General features: G+C 36.7%; 1 protein-coding gene across 19 annotated transcripts; it reads left to right on the top strand.

The window, feature by feature from the left end:
* Window positions 1–1,195: 1,195 nt before the first annotated feature.
* LOC18436159 (telomeric repeat binding protein 1) lies at window positions 1,196–14,185 on the top strand. 19 transcript variants are annotated; one of them, XR_016061496.1, is made up of 12 exons: window positions 1,196–1,282; window positions 1,456–1,499; window positions 7,402–7,717; window positions 7,838–8,438; window positions 9,443–9,646; window positions 9,737–9,802; window positions 9,908–9,987; window positions 10,972–11,210; window positions 12,135–12,437; window positions 12,914–12,977; window positions 13,454–13,576; window positions 13,707–14,185. XR_016061496.1 is itself a non-coding variant. In XM_020668406.2 (11 exons), exons 3-11 carry the CDS (start codon window positions 7,637–7,639, stop codon window positions 13,842–13,844), a joined length of 1,776 nt encoding a protein of 591 aa, XP_020524065.1. In that variant the 5' UTR covers window positions 1,196–1,282; window positions 1,456–1,499; window positions 7,629–7,636; the 3' UTR covers window positions 13,845–14,185. The 19 variants fall into 19 exon arrangements, 12 of the variants coding, with proteins under 12 accessions (XP_020524065.1, XP_088730878.1, XP_088730885.1 ...); XR_016061497.1 differs by having other exon boundaries at window positions 1,196–1,373; window positions 7,629–7,717; XR_016061495.1 differs by having other exon boundaries at window positions 1,196–1,373.
* The last annotated feature ends 3,226 nt before the right edge of the window (window positions 14,186–17,411 follow it).

Below are 17,411 nucleotides of genomic sequence, written 5' to 3'. Positions count from 1 at the left end.
GACAAGTTGTGGATATGTTACACCTTGACTGTCTAACATGAGCAAAAGGACATTTTAAAAGTAGAATTCTAATCCATCTGGCTAAACAAATGTGCCCTTAGAGAATAGTCTCAGGGTATAGATAGTCAGGGTGGTAGGTGCCACAACATGACGCCTTGAGTTTCATTCTTACCACGGGTGGGGCGCCTTTTAATGAATTACTCAGAAAAAAAAAAGAAGGGATTTTCTTCCACCCCAATTTTTGATGAAAAAATCTCATATAAGGTTGCAAATTTATACTATAGAAATAAGGTGCACCTCAAAACTCTAGTAAAAAAAGTGTTCAAAGTTGGAAAACCTTCTAATTGATCATCTCAACTTCACAGTATTATAGAGTAAAAAAAAAATTTCAAGTCCTAAAAAAATTGCATCTTCTAACAAGTTATCTGAATAGTCTATTTTCAAGGTTTTCATGTATTTATAGGTCTACACAATCTGTGCTATTTTTGGAATTTTAAATTTCATAATATTCTTGAATATGGATTCTCAAGTTATAAGAAGGTCATTCATACTAGAATTACATTTTTTGGCAAAGTTTAGAAGTGCCCTTTGCTTGTATAATATAAGATGGGCACTGAGTACCTTATTTTCATCCCGGCCTTACCAAAAAAAATTAGGATTTCAATACCTAAATTCTTTACATTGTAACAATTGTTGTAGACCGTCTATTTCGCCCTAAAAATAAATGATTGCAGATCCTCAAGATATGTACTATTTTTTGGGCTTCAAATTTTCTCGACGGTGTTGGATATTGATTTTAGAGCTATCATAAAGATTTTCTATACCCAAAGTGCTTTCAAGGTGCAGAGTTGAGGTGAGGTTTTACTTTGTTTTCATAAAACCTAGGCTATACAAAAAATTCAAAGGATAGAGGATCACTTGGTCATTTCTAATAAAGATTAAGGTTCCGGCCCTTGAAAAGGGTACATTCGTATATACCTGCCCGGAAACAGCAGATCCAGAATCAGGCAATGTCGTTTATAGCCACGTGGCGCGCCTTTGTTGGTTTAGGAAGGGAGTGGATGAACAAAAGGAGGAAGCGGTCTTTGTGGTAAGGACAACCGGCGATAACGAGTATCTTGGTGGGGTTTTACCGGTTGGTCCAGTTAAAATTGAGGGTTTTAAAACCAGGGGTTTTAGAACAAAAAAAACTGATATGCTTGCAGGGTTTTGGTGAAGAGAGGAAAAGAGAGAGAGAGAGAGAGAGAGAGATGCTGTCTGGTTAGAGAGAGAATTGCATCTGGTTCTATCTAATCTCATATCCGTCTCTTTAATTTTTTTTCGCATTTTCCTTAGAGAGAAAGAGAGAGAAAGAGAGAGAATATCTGAGAAAAGTAAACTCTTTTTTCCTTTTCAATTTGAGTTTATGCTCATGGCTCAGATGTATATCTAATTTTTTCTTTTGTGGAAGACCAGAATTTTGGATCTCTGAGACAATGCCTGCTGAATCACCTTTCCTGGTAAGAAGATTGACTTTTAATTGTTTAATTTCATTATTTTAGGATTTAATCTTTATAACACGCCAAAAGATTACCACCATATCTTACTCCTTTTTCGTGATATTTTAGTTTCATATGGTAATAAATTATTGATATGCTAGATATGAAATTATTAATATGCTACAGATAAAGAATAACTTTTTAGTTCCTTGTGTAATTTTATTTTATGTTTTCCAGTTTAAATATGGGTATTGCATCCTGACGATGTTTTGGATTGATCTTTCTGAATGGGGTTCATTTGATTGTAGTATGTATGTTTTGAGCATTTTCTTTTTATAATTGGTTTGCAAATTATTCGTTTTGTTTTTTCGCTTGTATTGTTTAATTTTGTGAGGATTGGAACGATTGCCTCCTAATAGTCGGCATTTTATCATTTATGAACTTTATTTTTTCTTTTATTGGCAGAAAAAAAAAGTACTCATGTTATCATTTATGAATATTGTCGTGGGTTTTCTGATGATACTTTAAGATGTGGAAACCGAAATTTCTACTCAATATACAATGGGCAAGCGAATTTGATTATATTGATCTCCCATGGTCTCAATGTCATCTCTTGAAGTTTATAGTGTAAGAATTGTTCATCTGTCAACAATTGAAGGAAAAGAGATCATTCATTTCATTCATTTATCTTTTCATAAAATCCTCTTGGTATTTATTTATGGAAAAGTCTATATAAGGTTGATACCTTAAAATGTACAATTAAGGTGCACCTCTAAAATCCTTGGAAAAAGGTTGTTTTGATGCTGGAAAAACATCTAACTGATCATCTCAACATTGAGATGCATAGATATAGAGAAAAAAGGAGATTTCAAGTTCTAAAAATAGTACATTTTGCAAAACATTATTTGGGCCGTCCATTTCCAAGATTTTTCATGCATTTATATATCTGCCTGATTTGAAGCATTTTTGGAGTTTAAACTTTTATAATTAGAGATAAAAATAGATTCCCGAACCATCCTAAGAATTTTCGACACCAAAATTGCATCTCGCGACAAAGTTTGGCGGTGCACCTTACTTTGATTGTTTAAGGTTGAAACACTATGAAAACCACAATTTCAAAAAAAAAACATTGTGCAAACCACTCCTTTTATTTATTCATGAATGTTATTAATTTATTTAGTTTGGAATCTAGATTGATGTCTCATCAACAAAGAACGTAGTAGTGGATATGTTTATCTACTATGTTTTAGCTAGTCGTTCAAGACTTGGATGAGTCCACTTGGACTCGGCTGAGTTGCCCCAAGTTTTATGTACAACTCGGCTACATAAAAAAATTGAAAAAAATCCCAAAATATATAGAAAAATAGTCTTATAAAATGTTTATATATGATTTCGATCTCTATTGGCAAAGGTTGGTGAGTTTTTTTTTTTTTGGCTATAATCCCTTTTTTTATTTTCTTTTTTTTGGATTTTTAAAAAGTTCCCAACTATAAATCTATTTTTTGAAATCAGTTTTTATAGACTATTTTAAGATTATTTGAATTTCTTAGGTTTCTTTTGGTTTTATTTTACCTTTACTACTTTTATTTTATTTTTTAATTTTTCTTATTTTTTTTTTAAAATTTTCAGGGCTGTTGGCACTGTATAGTACTTGGGCGAGTTCACTCAAGCTCGCTTGAGTGACTTGCCTTGGGCCAGGGCTAAATACCTGCCCTGAATCGAGTTGCGAAACACTGTTAGCCTTGTATGGCTGTTAATATATCCCCAAGTTATTGATTACCCTCATTTGTCTTATATGATTCACTTAAGGCTTTGGATCAAGAATTTAGACCCTAAAATGAACCATGTTTGGTGAAGTTGGCTCCATAAGTTTGCCTATTGGGAAAATTTTATGAAATAATAACTTTATTCCATTAGAAAGTATCGATTTTTCAAGGACATTTTTCTTTGAGAGAATTTGGAGTAAAATCAGAGTGTCACTGACTTTCATTTCAAAGAAGTGCTAATAATAACAGCCATGACTCTTAAAAGGGAGATATTGCATGGCATAATGGATTGTTTCTAACGGAATGCATTTTGTGTTTCACAAAATACAATATTGGTTCAGTAAAGAATTCATAATTTGATATTGGTTTAGGATATCTAGGAGGACATGGATGGGCTAGTTCAAGACATACTAAATGGAGAGGACATTTTTAGTAGGGGATTTAAATGGTCATGTAGGAAAGGATAGTAGAGGATATGAAGGGATATATAGGGGAAATGGGTTTGATGAAAGAAATGAGATGGGTGAGGCTATTCTAGATTTTGCTATGGCCTACGACCTAGCAATAGCAAACACTTGCTTTAAAAAGTGAGATAAACATTTAATAACCTATAAAAGTGGATCATCTAAAAGCCAAATAGACTTCTTCATAGTTGAGAAGATAGATCAACTGTCATGTAAAGACTGGAAGGTTATCCTTGGAAAAAGTTTGACTAGTAATGCAGGCTTGTGGTTATGGCCGTCTGTATAAAGAGATTGAAGAGAAGGCGTGATATTAATAGGTGTCCAAGAACTAGGTGGTGGAATTAAAAAAATGAGAAGATAGACTTATATAGGGGTAAATTAGTTAAAGAAGGAAAATGGAATACTGAACATGAGTTCAACGTTATGTGAAATAAGATGGTTGACTGTATTAGAAAGTGAAAAGAGATTTTAGGAAACACTAGAAGGGAAAGAATTTCCGATAAGGAAACTTGGTGGCTGAGTGATGAGGTTCAGAAGGCTATTAGCAAAAAAGCGATCAAGTTATTAAAATTGACAATGTAATAGAAATAATCAAAATTTAGAAGAGTACAAAAATGCTAAGAAAAATACTAAACAAATAGTAAGGCTAAACTTAAGGCATATGATAATTTATACAGTAAATTGGGAGCTAGAAAAGGTGAAAAAAATGCCTTCAAATTAGCAAAAAATGAGAGGAAAAAAAAATGTAGGGATCTAGACTATATTAAGAGTGATGATCAAAGGGTCATGGTGAAAGATGAAGAGGTCAACAAAAGGTTGAGAGCTTATTGTCAAAAATTATTAAATGATGAATACAATGGAAACATAGTAGTAGAAGGAACCATTGACATAAATGAAGGTGGAGATCGTAGATGCATTCGTCGGATTATGATATTGGAAGTGAAAAAAGCTTTGAAGAGGATGAAGATAGGAAAGGCTTTAGGGCCAGATGATATCCTAATGGAGGTTTGGAAGTGCATGGGGGACATCGGCATTGACTTGTTGACCAAGCTATTCAACAAGGTGTTGAGAACAAAGAAAAATGCCAGATGAATGGCATAAAAGTACTGTGGTACCTATTTGCAAGAACAAATGAGACATACAAAATTGTACAAACTTTCGAGGGATCAAACTTATGAGGCACACTACGAAATTGTAGGAGAGCGTGATTGAATGACTACTAAGGCATGAAACAAGTCTACAGAAAACCAATTTGGTTTTATGCTAGGGAAGTCAACAATTGAGGCTATTTTCCTACTTAAGAAATTGATTGATAAGTTTAGGGCGAAGGGATAAGACCTCCACATGGTCTTTATTAATCTAGAGAAAGCTTATGATAAAGTACCTCAAGATTTAATGCGGTGGGTATTGGAAAAAAAAACGAGTCTCCAAATACTATATCGACGTAGGGAGAGATATGTTTGAGGGAGTGCAAACTAGTGTACGAACAATTAGTGGAGAGACGAGTGAGTTTCCAATGACAATAAGTCTACATTAGGGTTTAGTGTTGAGCCCATATCTCTATCCTAGTTATAAACAATTTAACGAGGTGCCTATAAGATGAGATACCATGGTGTATGTTATTTGCAGATGACATAGTTTTGATTGATGAGACCTGAAACGGCATCAACACAGTTAAAACTTTAGAGGGATGCTTTAGAATCTAAAGGTTTTAAAAATTAGCTGGACTAAGATAGTTTATGGAATGCAAGTTTAGTAATAATATGAATAGAGACGAAGTAGGTAAGATTGACGGTCAAGAAATACAAAAAAGAGCGCAGTTTCGATATTTTAGGTCGATAATCCAAGAAAATGGAGATATTGATAAAGATGTCGCGCATAGAATTAGACTTGGGTGTGGGCAGAATGTTGGGCTGTCAAAAAACAATATACCCATAGGATGAGTATAACTGAGATGAAGATGTTGATATGGATGAGTGGCAAGACAAGAAGGGATAAAATTCAAAATGAATACATTCGGGAGAACTTAGGTGTGGCTCCAATAGACGATAAGATGATAGAAAGTAGACTTAGGTTGGCTGGCCATGTGCAATGCAGACCCAATACGACACCTGTTAGGCGGTGTGACTTGGTTCAAGTGGAAGGCTAAAAAAGGGTAAGGGATAGGATCAAAAGAACATGGTTGGAAGTAGTAAGAAACGATATGGGGACTTATTGCCTCACTGAGGGTATGGCCCTTGATAGAGTGGAATGGTGGATCAAGATTTGTGTAGCCACTAAATAGTTGGGAAAAGGCTCTTCTGATGATGATGATGATATTGGCATAGTAAATAATTGATAATATGTCACATGTTGAAGTTAACATCCATTAATAAGGAAAGTATACATCAGGTTGTGCCGAAGATCACATACTGACACATACATAAAAGTAAAAAACAAAGGGCCCTCTTATCTAGGAGCATGGAGATGCTGATATGTATGTAGGGCATGGAGCTACTGATATGCATATGGAGTCAGAGATGCTGGGGAGATATATTATGCAATGATTTATTAGTGATATAACAAAGCCCCTTCTTAGAAAATAATATTAGGGGCATTTGTTTGATCTCAAAATTTGCACATATACACGTACTCTCATCCCAAAGAGTCTCAGAAGAAAAAAAAAAAAAATTTCACCCTGGAAAGTGTCCAAATGAATCCCCCTCCACCAATGAATATAGGCCGTCCGTATGATAGATGGTTAGATATGGGCTTTTAAGAACGCAAAATCTTTCTTCTTCTTCTTGAAACGGTTCATCTGCTGCTGATAAGGTAATCTGCAAAATTTGGGATAACAAAAGGAAATAGCTGAGTACTAGATGTAATCATCCCATTAAATTGATGGCCTACATTTTATTAAAAAAATCACGTTTAGGAAGCGATTTCATTTTTTTTCTTTCTTTCTTTCATTAGGAAGAAGAGATTGTGCGTGAAATTGGTGCAGTGATGGATGTGCGTGAATTGGTCCCTAGCGTCTTTCACTTAGTTATCAATTACGATAAGTGGTGGTGGACATTAATGCATGAAATTAAATATTTATGACTTCAAAGAATAATCGATTTCATCCAAGCCTTATCCATCTATTTGGGGTTGGCACTTTGAAGAATAATATGATCCAAAAAAATAAAAATCTTAGTTTCTCACTGGCACATAGCTGTGTCTATTGATCATTCATTAACTCTACAGCCATGTCATGTCCTAATATGAATCGATTCACTCTACCGACGTGGTTGTTTACTTCTACTCTGTCTTCTTCCCTCGCCTCTTTTATGATTGAACTGATTCCCGCATTATTTTGACATGAATGCATTGTGTGTAATTGACTCTTCCAAATAACTTGGGAACCCAAAGAAACTAGAGACTGATTTTGGATCTAAGAGTAATGTCCAAAATAATATCATACACATATTTATTACGTCTCTGCTGGTACATTTTTATATTCTTGTTAATTTTAATTTTACTTTTATTAAAAAATTGCCATGTTTCTTTTATTTGTCATTTTTATGTTTTCTATATTTCACTTCATATTTTCATGCTGTGCACGTATTGTAGATAGTACATTGCAATACAATACAAATTTGCAGCACTATAATGTTATGAACTTTTAGTGCATATGCATTAACTCATCTGTTTTACTGTTGGGACTGTTTGCAGTTAAATAATTATCTTTCAGGAACATGAGAAGTATTGTTTTGATCATGTTCACAATTGAGGGCAGGATTCTGTTGCTAGGACCTGCATGATTTGTGATCAATGGGTGCAAATTACGCATATATGTATCAGCATATACATTAACATGGAACCCTTTCCTGCTCTAAAGTTAGTCGCGGTTTAACGTAATGATGCTGTCATTATGTATTTGCTGCATTTCTTTTTGGTAGCATGAACGATGGTATTGGAAAAGAGCTTAGATTATGGATTTAAAGGTTACAGGGTGCCCATTATGCCCCGTGCATCAAGATCGGCCAGGGTAATTTGACTCTTAATTTCAGCCTTTTTCAATAGACAGCAATAATTCAGCTTTATATTATACAATGGATGTGAGTGGTCAACCATCAAGCTTATTTATTTTTGTACATATGTTTTTCAGGGGAAGGCTTCCGTCACAAAGAAAATTGGGGGCTGTCAAAAAATGTTTGCCTTTGAATTATTGGCCAGTGTTGCCAGTCAAATATTACAAAAGAATGAAGATAACGTGAATCCACAAGAGATGGCTAGAATGAACCGCGAAAGCAATGGTGATTGCTTGAAGGCTACTGGATGGGGTTCTATAAATATAGATGGCTCACTTGCAATTGTCAGCCAAGGAGTTGGAGGACTGCTCGGAGAACACGAAAGATCTAGGCTAGGTTCTTGTAATAAAAGCTTCTCTGATAATTGCAGGAATAAACTACTAAGATTAGATGACTCTGTGGGTTTAGAGACCAAGTGTCCTGCTTTAGTTAGTTTAGATAGCAGTAGCGAGAGGCTCTCTTGTGGTAGAGCCTTGCATCGCAGTTCTAGTAAGCATGTAAAATATGTTAATAGAGATGATGACGAAAAGTTTTCTGGCTGTAGTCAGCCTAGTCCTCTGAATGCAAGTTCCTCTCGGCCTTTATGCTTTGGGGTGCAAAGGATTGAGGAGATGGTGGTCTCAAAGCCATGGAAATTTGCTCCAGAATTATTGAAGAAGGATGAGTTTCCTGCCAATGGTATGCTGATTATTTGCCTTCCGGTAGGGTGATTTCTTGTCCCACTGCAAAATTTTGCTCTCTCCTTATAAATGTATTAGTTGAGATGCCTGCATATCATATAGAATTATAATGGATTGCTTGACCATTTTAGGGTTTGGCTAACTGTTACTCCAAGTAGCAACTGTTTGGCTCAGTGTTTTAAAACTTGGGTTTGAGACTCAGGATTCATCTGAATCGATTCGGCTCGGGCATATCTCAAACTCCATTATCCTTATAAAAGAAATTAAGAGTGTTGGCTGAGTCTTGGAAGACTCAACGAGTCTATGAAATCTTTATGGGTTTGCAAGGCTGGAAATCAAATGCATTTGCTAGTTTCTATCAACTTGTATTATGCTTTTAGGACATGGTAGCGAAAGGAGGGGTTGGGGGAATTGCCTTCGCCTTTACCTCACCTGGGGAGCATTCTAAAACCCAGTATATCCTTTTTTTAAATTTTCCGTACTTTTTTTATTTTTTCTACATTTTTTATATTTATGAGATTATTAGATGGTACTCGGTCTGACCGAACCAGGGCCATGCCCTCACCTTACCACTGGTCTGGTCTTGACAACATTGTGTATGAGTCCCAAGTCGCAATCTGACCTACCTCTGAGCTCACCCAAGTGCTGAGCTGTGTCTGAATCTTGAACCTTGATTTAACTATGATACGTTGAGAGAGCACATTTTATAGTTATATATAAATTCATTTGATGAATATTTTCCTTTTACCTAGCAGTTCCTATGATTTTGCTCTGTGTTGTTGAGAAATTCCATTTAGAATTTTTTACAAATTCATTTGATGAATCTTTTCCCATGACCAACTGGTTCTATGAATTGAAGTGAACTATTCGCTTTTTTCTCTTTCTGTATCACTTATTTGGTGCAAATGGTCCTTTAAAAAATCATTATATTGTAATTTTTTGTGGTAAGTGGTCTTCTAATTGTGAGTTGTTTTTATTTTTTATTTTTTATCAACCGATCAGATGTGAAAACGAAACCCTTTTTCCGTAGTAACAAAGCATGCCACATACGGCGAAGAGCTTCATACCATTCTTATTTTAAAAGAAGGAAGCTGTTCAAACAAAGCTCAGTCTCAAAGTTTAAAGCAATTAGTATCTGTGCTTCCACCTTTCCTGAAAAGTGTCGCAATGGAGAAGATCCTGCTTATCCAGCAAATATACATAGAGGTTAATATTCTGCCAGTAATAGTTAAAGTTGAAAATTATTGAAGGCCCAGATGGTGTGTTGCTAAATACTCTCTCTCCTATATTGCACAGCAAGTGTTGGAGTGTCATCCCCTGCATCAGTTTTGAATTCATCGTGGAAAACCAGGGAGTCACATGGTAACAATTTTATTAATGGATCTATGAACTTGCACTGCTGTATAGTTGTGTCATTTTGGTTCTCAGGTTTTAGGAATAATTTCTGTTGATGCTCAACCTGCTCAGTGAAACTCAGTGTCAAGTCTTTCAAAGTACCAGAGCTCTTTATTGAGATGCCTGAAACTGCAACTGTTGACTCCCTGAAGGTATGGGATCCTTCTTTTGTTTCCAAATTATAATCAAGGAACCTTTCTTTGATCATCTTACTTGAGGATCTTTCATAACTTAGTTAACTGTCTGAATTACGCTTAGGGATGACCATGTGAGAAAATGAATCCTTTTGATATATAGTGAAACAACTAAATGCCCTCAAATTTCAGCAAGTATACGCATTACAACCACATTATAACCAGATTCTTCATAACGGGCAAAACACTGCAGCTTTCAAAATGACTAAATGGGATCCTCTATCCGTGCACAGTGCAAAAGAAACGAAAAGAACGGAACTTTTGTTATACCTTGAAAATTGTTTTCAATGTGATGCTGTTATGGATTCTGAGTGCTGAAAAGCATCCCAGTATAAATTGTCCCAATTGATGAACTCTCATAATGAGAAAACACTCTGTTTGAGGGAGTAAATTTTCCACATTAAATTGAAGTATAGTGGAAAGCTTGGACTATTTCAAGTTCCTCTTTTCGCTAGTGTTTCAATTTGACTGTTATTTGATTAGCTCATGGATCGGTTTGAGTCACTTGGTTAGAAACTTGGTGTTCCTGAAACCTCTATTATTTGAAAATACGATTTACTTTTCACCTTAGTAACTCCATGGGTGTGTTACTATACAGCTCCTTTCCTGAAATACAGACAGCAATTTAAAAATATTTGATGTATGACGAGTGAAAACTCGTTGAATACGGTGCTTTGTCTCAGTCATTGGATGCAGTGTTCGATACCCAGTAACTGATAAGATACAAGCAAAATGGCTTGTTTACGATACATATGCCCTTCAAATCCTGAGTACAAGACAAGGAAAACCTTCTGAAAAGCAATCATGCCTTTACCTTAGGAAACTATTGAAATATTGTAAAATATCTCCTAGATTTGTTCTCTCTAGGTCATGGGCATCAACCGAGAACTTTGGGAATGTTGAATGCTTATTTTTATGTGGAATTTTGATGTTATTTGCCAGAGGGCAGTCATGGAGGCTGCTATGACAGTACTTGGTGGTGGACTACGTGTTCATGTTCTCCTACACGGGAATAAGGTCCCCGACGACTCTAAAACTCTTCTTCAGTCAGGGATTTCACAAGGAGATAATATGGACACACTGGGCTTTATGCTTGAGCCCAATCCCATTGGTGACCTAACACTAAAATCCGATGATCCTCTGTTTATGCTCTACCCTGCTGCAAACCAGCCATTTACCAGGTACACCTTTGTTAACATAGAAGTTTGCGCGATTCATATTTTAAAAAATGAGTGATCCTAATGTTTCCGAGCTGTTCCTCATTTTAGGAGGGGTTTGTACAATGTGGGTTTATGTCTTAAGAATGATGATTAGTTTGCTTAGTTGAGTTACTTGCTGGTTGGGTTAAGACTTTTCAGACTGAGAGTTGGGTCTAAAAGAAAAAATAAGAAACGATCAAAGGATTGGATTTGAAATGGACTGGGAATTATATCTTTTGTTAGTTGTTTTTAGCATGCCCTAATAAGTGCATTGGTTGGTCCATAATTCTTTTGCTTGGTAAGGGATGTTGCTGTCCTGTCAAGAGTGCCTTTGCGTTTGGTGACATTGTTGCTGATAGTGAATTTATCTTCAACACCGTTGTTCCAGCTGTTAAGTTTCTTTATTATAATTTGGAAGATCATGGATTGCCTCTTTTATCTTTTGTAAGTTTGTGAGATTAGATTAGTAGGAAGATTCTTTGGAATGTATGGCCAACTGTAATATTCCGTAACATTAAGAGGGAGAGGAACAAGAAGATTTTGACATTTTAGCTGTGTATCTAATTTGGAGATCAAGGATGGCATTGACGACTCGATCATGTCATAGAAAATCATGGAGAAGGATTAGTGAGTCGATTTTCTCAGATGATTATCTTTGGAAGACGTGCTTCACAGATTCATAGCCTGTCATTGCTGGCTATCAGCCCTTGTTAATACTTTCGATCAAAATTTCCACCCCATTGAGCTTTTGTACTTATTCTTTACACGTTAGTGTCATCATCATCCAAGCCTTACCCCAATGATTTGGGGTCGGCATTTGTTACGTTAGTGTTCCATCTCTAAATCTCTTTATTTTTTTCAACTTAGAGCTAAATTTGTGTATTTTCTTAAAATATTTCCAAGCAGGTACCATGCAAACCCCAGTATGGATTCAATCGACGGAGGGGATCATTCACAAACTGAATCTTGCAATGGGCTGAAGAAAAACCATGATGAAGATGATACTCATCTATCACATGAGGTTCCTGCCCCTGAATCATCCAAATCTTTGATCGTGCTCCCAAACATGTGCACGGAAGCCTTAAATATGTTTCCTTTGGACCAAAGGTCCCAAAAAACTGAGCTTACTCGACGTCGAATAAGGAGACCATTTTCTGTTGCAGAAGTTGAAGCCCTGGTGCAGGCAGTTGAACAACTTGGAACTGGGAGGTGCGTACCATTTATAGCTCCAGTAAGCCTTATAAAAACATATATTCATAAATACATGCATATGTCAATACATATCAGACACAGGGAATGTGCTAGCTAGAATATGACCATAGAGTGAGAATGGTCACAAATGTCATCATTTCCAACCAATTGATGGGTGTGATGGAGAGAGAATGTGCCTTGCCACTTGGGTGATTTCGTGTTCTCGTGGGCCCCACTTGCTCACTAACGCCATCCTGGCATCAACTGGACTGGGATAACTTCTATGACTATTCTCGTTGAATGATCTTATGGATCATACTCTACTTTCCCTTAGAGAAATCAGACAACAAAACACACATACAAACATGCATTCATATGGCGACATATGCTATGTGGAATCATGGAGTTCTTGTATGATATTCATATTCTATTTTGATGTTTGGTGTTTTTGGGAGCATTTATGGCATTTTCCTCATGATGGGTTTTTGTTGCAGATGGCGTGATGTCAAGCATTGTGCCTTTGACTGTGCAAAGCATCGCACCTATGTTGATTTGAAGGTGTTTTCCATCTGTTTCTATGTTTTTATCCTTCTTAGAACTTTCAGATTTGGAAATCAAAATGGTTTTTGTGCTTGTGGCAACAAGAGGAGCGAAATGAAATATTGTCTGTTTGGTGCTAACATTTGAGGTCATAGTCATTTCCAAACATTAATTTTCTTAGTGATCTCTAAAATATCAGGTTGCATATAGACCTTGTTTGCTGTTTTCTTGTTTTGTGGTTTACACTGAGGAGGGCTCGCAGTGGTTTGGGCAGGCGGGCAGCCAAGCATAGTGCTAGGCGAACATATGTGGCGTGTGAGATTGGGCCCCGGCCGGGCAGTTCATGGCCAGGCCTGGCCTGTTCCAGCTCGGGCACATATAGAGTGCCAGGCCCTTCCAACAGTTGGGCCCAATATTCGTGCCTCTTGGGCCAGCCCGTCCACCCCCTTGCCAGGCCTATCTTTATTAAGGACTGATAACTTCATACAAATCAGGTGTCGTCACACAACCAAAGGCCGTGGGACATGCTTGCATCAAGAATATTTTATGGGGAGTGCTAGAAACACCTGTATTGTTTCTGATGGAACCTTAAGTGTTATGTCAACCGTTGTTTTTAAGTAGGTTGTGCTTAGTGACTCCACACATTAAGTTGTCACCAGCAACAGCAGGGGACGAATCTAGCAATTCTGAATTTTCATATTTATTTCCCTTATTTTTTTTCTTTCAACTAATCATTTTCTTATGCAGGATAAATGGAAGACATTAGTTCACACGGCCCAAATCTCCCCACAACAGAGGAGAGGGGAGGCAGTTCCTCAAGAGCTTTTAGACAGGGTTTTAGCTGTTCACTCCTACTGGTCACCACAAAAACCCAAGGACAAGTAGGAGTTAACCCTTAATTGACCTCACTGAAGTTGTTTTTGTATATATCAGTAAGAGACCTTGTGGATGGTTTTTAGTTGATCAATTCTTATGGTAAAAAGAACCCAGAGAGACCCGACTTCTGCACCTCTGAAATTTGATTCTTTGATAGAAGGGTTAATGTGTATGTACAGTATGGAGTAAACGTACCCAAAGGCTGTATTTTAGGATTCTATTCATAGAAGGGTGAATTAGAAAATTTCAAAGCTTGAGGTTTATTAATGGAACCATGCCTGCAAGGCAATGGATGGCTGGGGATTTGAATGTTTATTTCACCATATTTATTGTATGAGCTAAATTTCATATGTTTTTTGTTTCTTCCTCATCATCATGCTATAAAAGCAAGCCTTTAATGGGATGGGCTGGCTCGGCCCAGGTCTTGCTCTTATTCAAGAGCTCGGCCTGGCCTGGATCGAGCATCTTTTCTTCCAAGCTTGGCTTGAGCTACTCGAGGCTTATATATATATATATATATATATATATATATATATATATATGAAGATACTACAAAATGCCTATAGGCATAAAATGAACAGAGATTTCACTTATTTTTATCACCGTCTAAAGTTTATTGCACGGTCAAGATTGTTCGGTAGTATTTTATTTTTTTTCTACAAATTAGAATGATATGAAATTTAGTATGTGTGTTCATTAAAAATAGGCGAACATACGAAAACTATCAAAAAAAAAAATTTATAAGAAATAAATTGACAAAAATACTCACGAAAAGTTTCAAAGGTATTTTGGTTTATTGTTTTTTGGCGAATTATTTTTTTATATTTTTATTAGGTGCATTTCATTAAAATGTATACACGTTTCAAATTTCAGATCATTCCGATTGATAGAAAACAAATGAAAAATAAAATACTATCGGACAATTGTGATCATGCGAGGAAGTTTTGATGGTGATAAAGATAAGCGAAATTATATATATATATATATATATATATATATATATATATATATATATATATATATATATATATATATATATATGTGTGTGTATGTGTACGCAATGATATCTTTTTTTCCTTGTTGGGTTGTATAATAATATAATACAACCTTCAAAGACCATGTTAGGGCTATTTGTTTGATTCGGCAAGGTTGATGGATCATAAAAAAGTTGTAAAGCCGAACTCGTGTGATTTGCGACTCTATAGAACGCACATTCTTTAAAGAGGATTTCATGAGAGATATTGGCTGCGAATAGTTTGGCACACGCACATCGTGGGAGCTTGAAATCGTGTAAAGCTGGCAGGAAAGGAGCCTGGAATTGTAATATCAAGGATGTCTGTAACTGACGCAGGCACCTAGGTAAAGTTGAGAATGGTTTGTGGGAGATTTGCTTTAGCGACTCTGTAACTAAATCTCTCCGAACTGCAATCAGTTACTTCAATATCCATTCCAGCTTCCTCCAGTTGCAGCCAAGACCTGTTTGGATTTAGTGAGTCCAACCATTTCGCTGAAAGCATTCAACATCGCAAACCGCCTCACTACTCCCAAACACCTCCAGGATATCCATGAAAACTTCCCCTGCTTAAATTTCTAGTTATTTTTTACTCCAACTATCTCTTTCCGTAGTGGCTCTATTTTTGTCTCTTTTTTATTACATCTACCCCAGTTGTTCTATGGTTTCAAAGAAAAGTGTAAATTCATAAAAATAAAAACTAATTAAAGTAAATAAAATTTAAATATAACAATAAATATAGAAGATTTATTTCTACATTATTTCTTGCTATCCATTATTCATTACTACTTGCTATATTTTGTGTGCACATTATATTATTGCTATCCATTATTCATTACTACTTGCTATATTTTGTGTGCACATTATATTATTGCGAACTTGCCACAACTTCTACACACACGTGCATGTGTGCTATTTTCACACCTTTTTGCACACACCAAAGAAAAAAAAACCAATTAATTTTTTTTAAAACCCCCAATGTCAACATTAGAGGGGCACCTATCTAGCATTTACCATTCGAGATAGTTGAGAGTTACGTAACTTTAATTGTGAGCATCCCTCTAGTATTCCTTACCCTAAAAGCCCCCCACATTAGTAGGACCTTGTAGCGACACTCACAAGAATGACTTAGGACCTATGCGGGTGAAACGAAAACTAGCCACATTTCAGCTTTTTCCTAGTTAGGAACGTCAACTTGAACCTTGCCCATAGCAACCTAAGCAAACATTTGAAATATTTTCCTGTGGTGTATGCCTTGTACGAATAACAATATGGTAGAATTATGTCTCAAGACCAAACCAAAGAGAGGTCCAGTCAATAACTCAAGTGCACAATCAGTCCCATTCCAGTCTAGGTCTAGGACATCGACTCACCTATCTAGAGGGCACCATAGCAAGGATCCCCGAACCTACAATGTGGGTGAGCCTAGTTTTGATCCATATGGGACCATCATTAAAAATCATGTCCTCCAAATCAGTAGTCCCCATAACCACTATTTATGAATCATGGACCACTAAATTAACATGGTCCGGAGTGCATTGAACAATCAAGGAATGAGACAAGGAGTAATCCTGCAATAGTTAAGGACAAACCACCAGCTCGATCTGCCTAGTCGAGTTGAGGAAGGAACCTTGAACAACCTCGAGCCAGCTGATCCAAACTGGGTTAACCTAAGGGTCAAATACCAACCAATCATCCAAACCAAGAACCAACCCCTAAGCGTAGAACACTTAGTTTGGAATTTGGCTCTGGCAAATGGCTATCATGCTTAGGAAATCTAAACCCACTAAATTGAGATCTACCGTAAAGGTCAGATTGTCAAAAACCATAATAGTTATCATCCTAAAAAAATCCATCAGTGAGCAACCTGTCTTGCAAGCTGTCTTAAGAGACTTAGTGAGAAGCTCACTTAAGAGACTTAGTGAGTCACGGTTATACCACCTGAGCGCTAGATTGTGGGCATAACCAGGTTCAATCCAACCACTTTTTAGCCCTATTGGCCAACAACCAATCTACCTAACTTAGCCGGTTCCCTTAGTTCAACCTTTGGGAAGACCTTACCAAACCAGCCTCGTGGCTCAAACCTACTGACCATAAGTCCAGCCAATCCATGCTATTCCCCAAGCTCAAACACACCAGTTTGTGTTAGGCAACTAGCCAGCTAGGCAAGTTACTCTAGTTCCAAAGGCTCAATTAGCCAACATAGAAATGGCCATGAAAATCCTTCAAGACACATTAGCAAGAATGGGGTCCATGACATTTCAACCCTTAAACCTTATGTTCAAGAGACCCTTGGGCATATTGAAGATCTGCAGACAGGATCCATTTGCCCTGATTTCAGAAAGAAACAAATTCTTTGGGAAGGGTGACCCAGAATCTCATGTCACTGCTTACTTGCTTTCAATTCTGGCCTTGTGCGATTGACCCAATTTCTTTAAGGCGATCTTATAGCATAGCCTTTCAGGGGGATCCCTGATGTGGCACCAAGAATTTATAAGGGATAACTTGCATGCAATTCTGGATGAGATGTTCCTTATGTTTGAGACCCTCTACCGTGGGAGCAA

The sequence above is a fragment of the Amborella trichopoda genome, chromosome 8 (genome assembly GCF_054954075.1).
Source record: "Amborella trichopoda isolate Santa Cruz 75 chromosome 8, AtrichopodaSantaCruz75HAP2 v2.0, whole genome shotgun sequence".
NCBI lineage: Eukaryota > Viridiplantae > Streptophyta > Magnoliopsida > Amborellales > Amborellaceae > Amborella > Amborella trichopoda.
Note: the sequence above shows the minus strand (reverse complement) of the source record. Positions and strands in the feature narration are given on the sequence as shown.

Coding starts and splice junctions, on each gene's coding strand:
- LOC18436159 (XM_020668406.2), top strand. CDS start 7,637: ATGGTATTGGAAAAGAGCTTAGATTATGGATTTAAAGGTTACAGGGTG. Junction 8,439..9,442: donor GGATGAGTTTCCTGCCAATG/GTATGCTGATTA, acceptor TCAACCGATCAG/ATGTGAAAACGAAACCCTTT. Junction 9,647..9,736: donor TCCAGCAAATATACATAGAG/GTTAATATTCTG, acceptor TATATTGCACAG/CAAGTGTTGGAGTGTCATCC.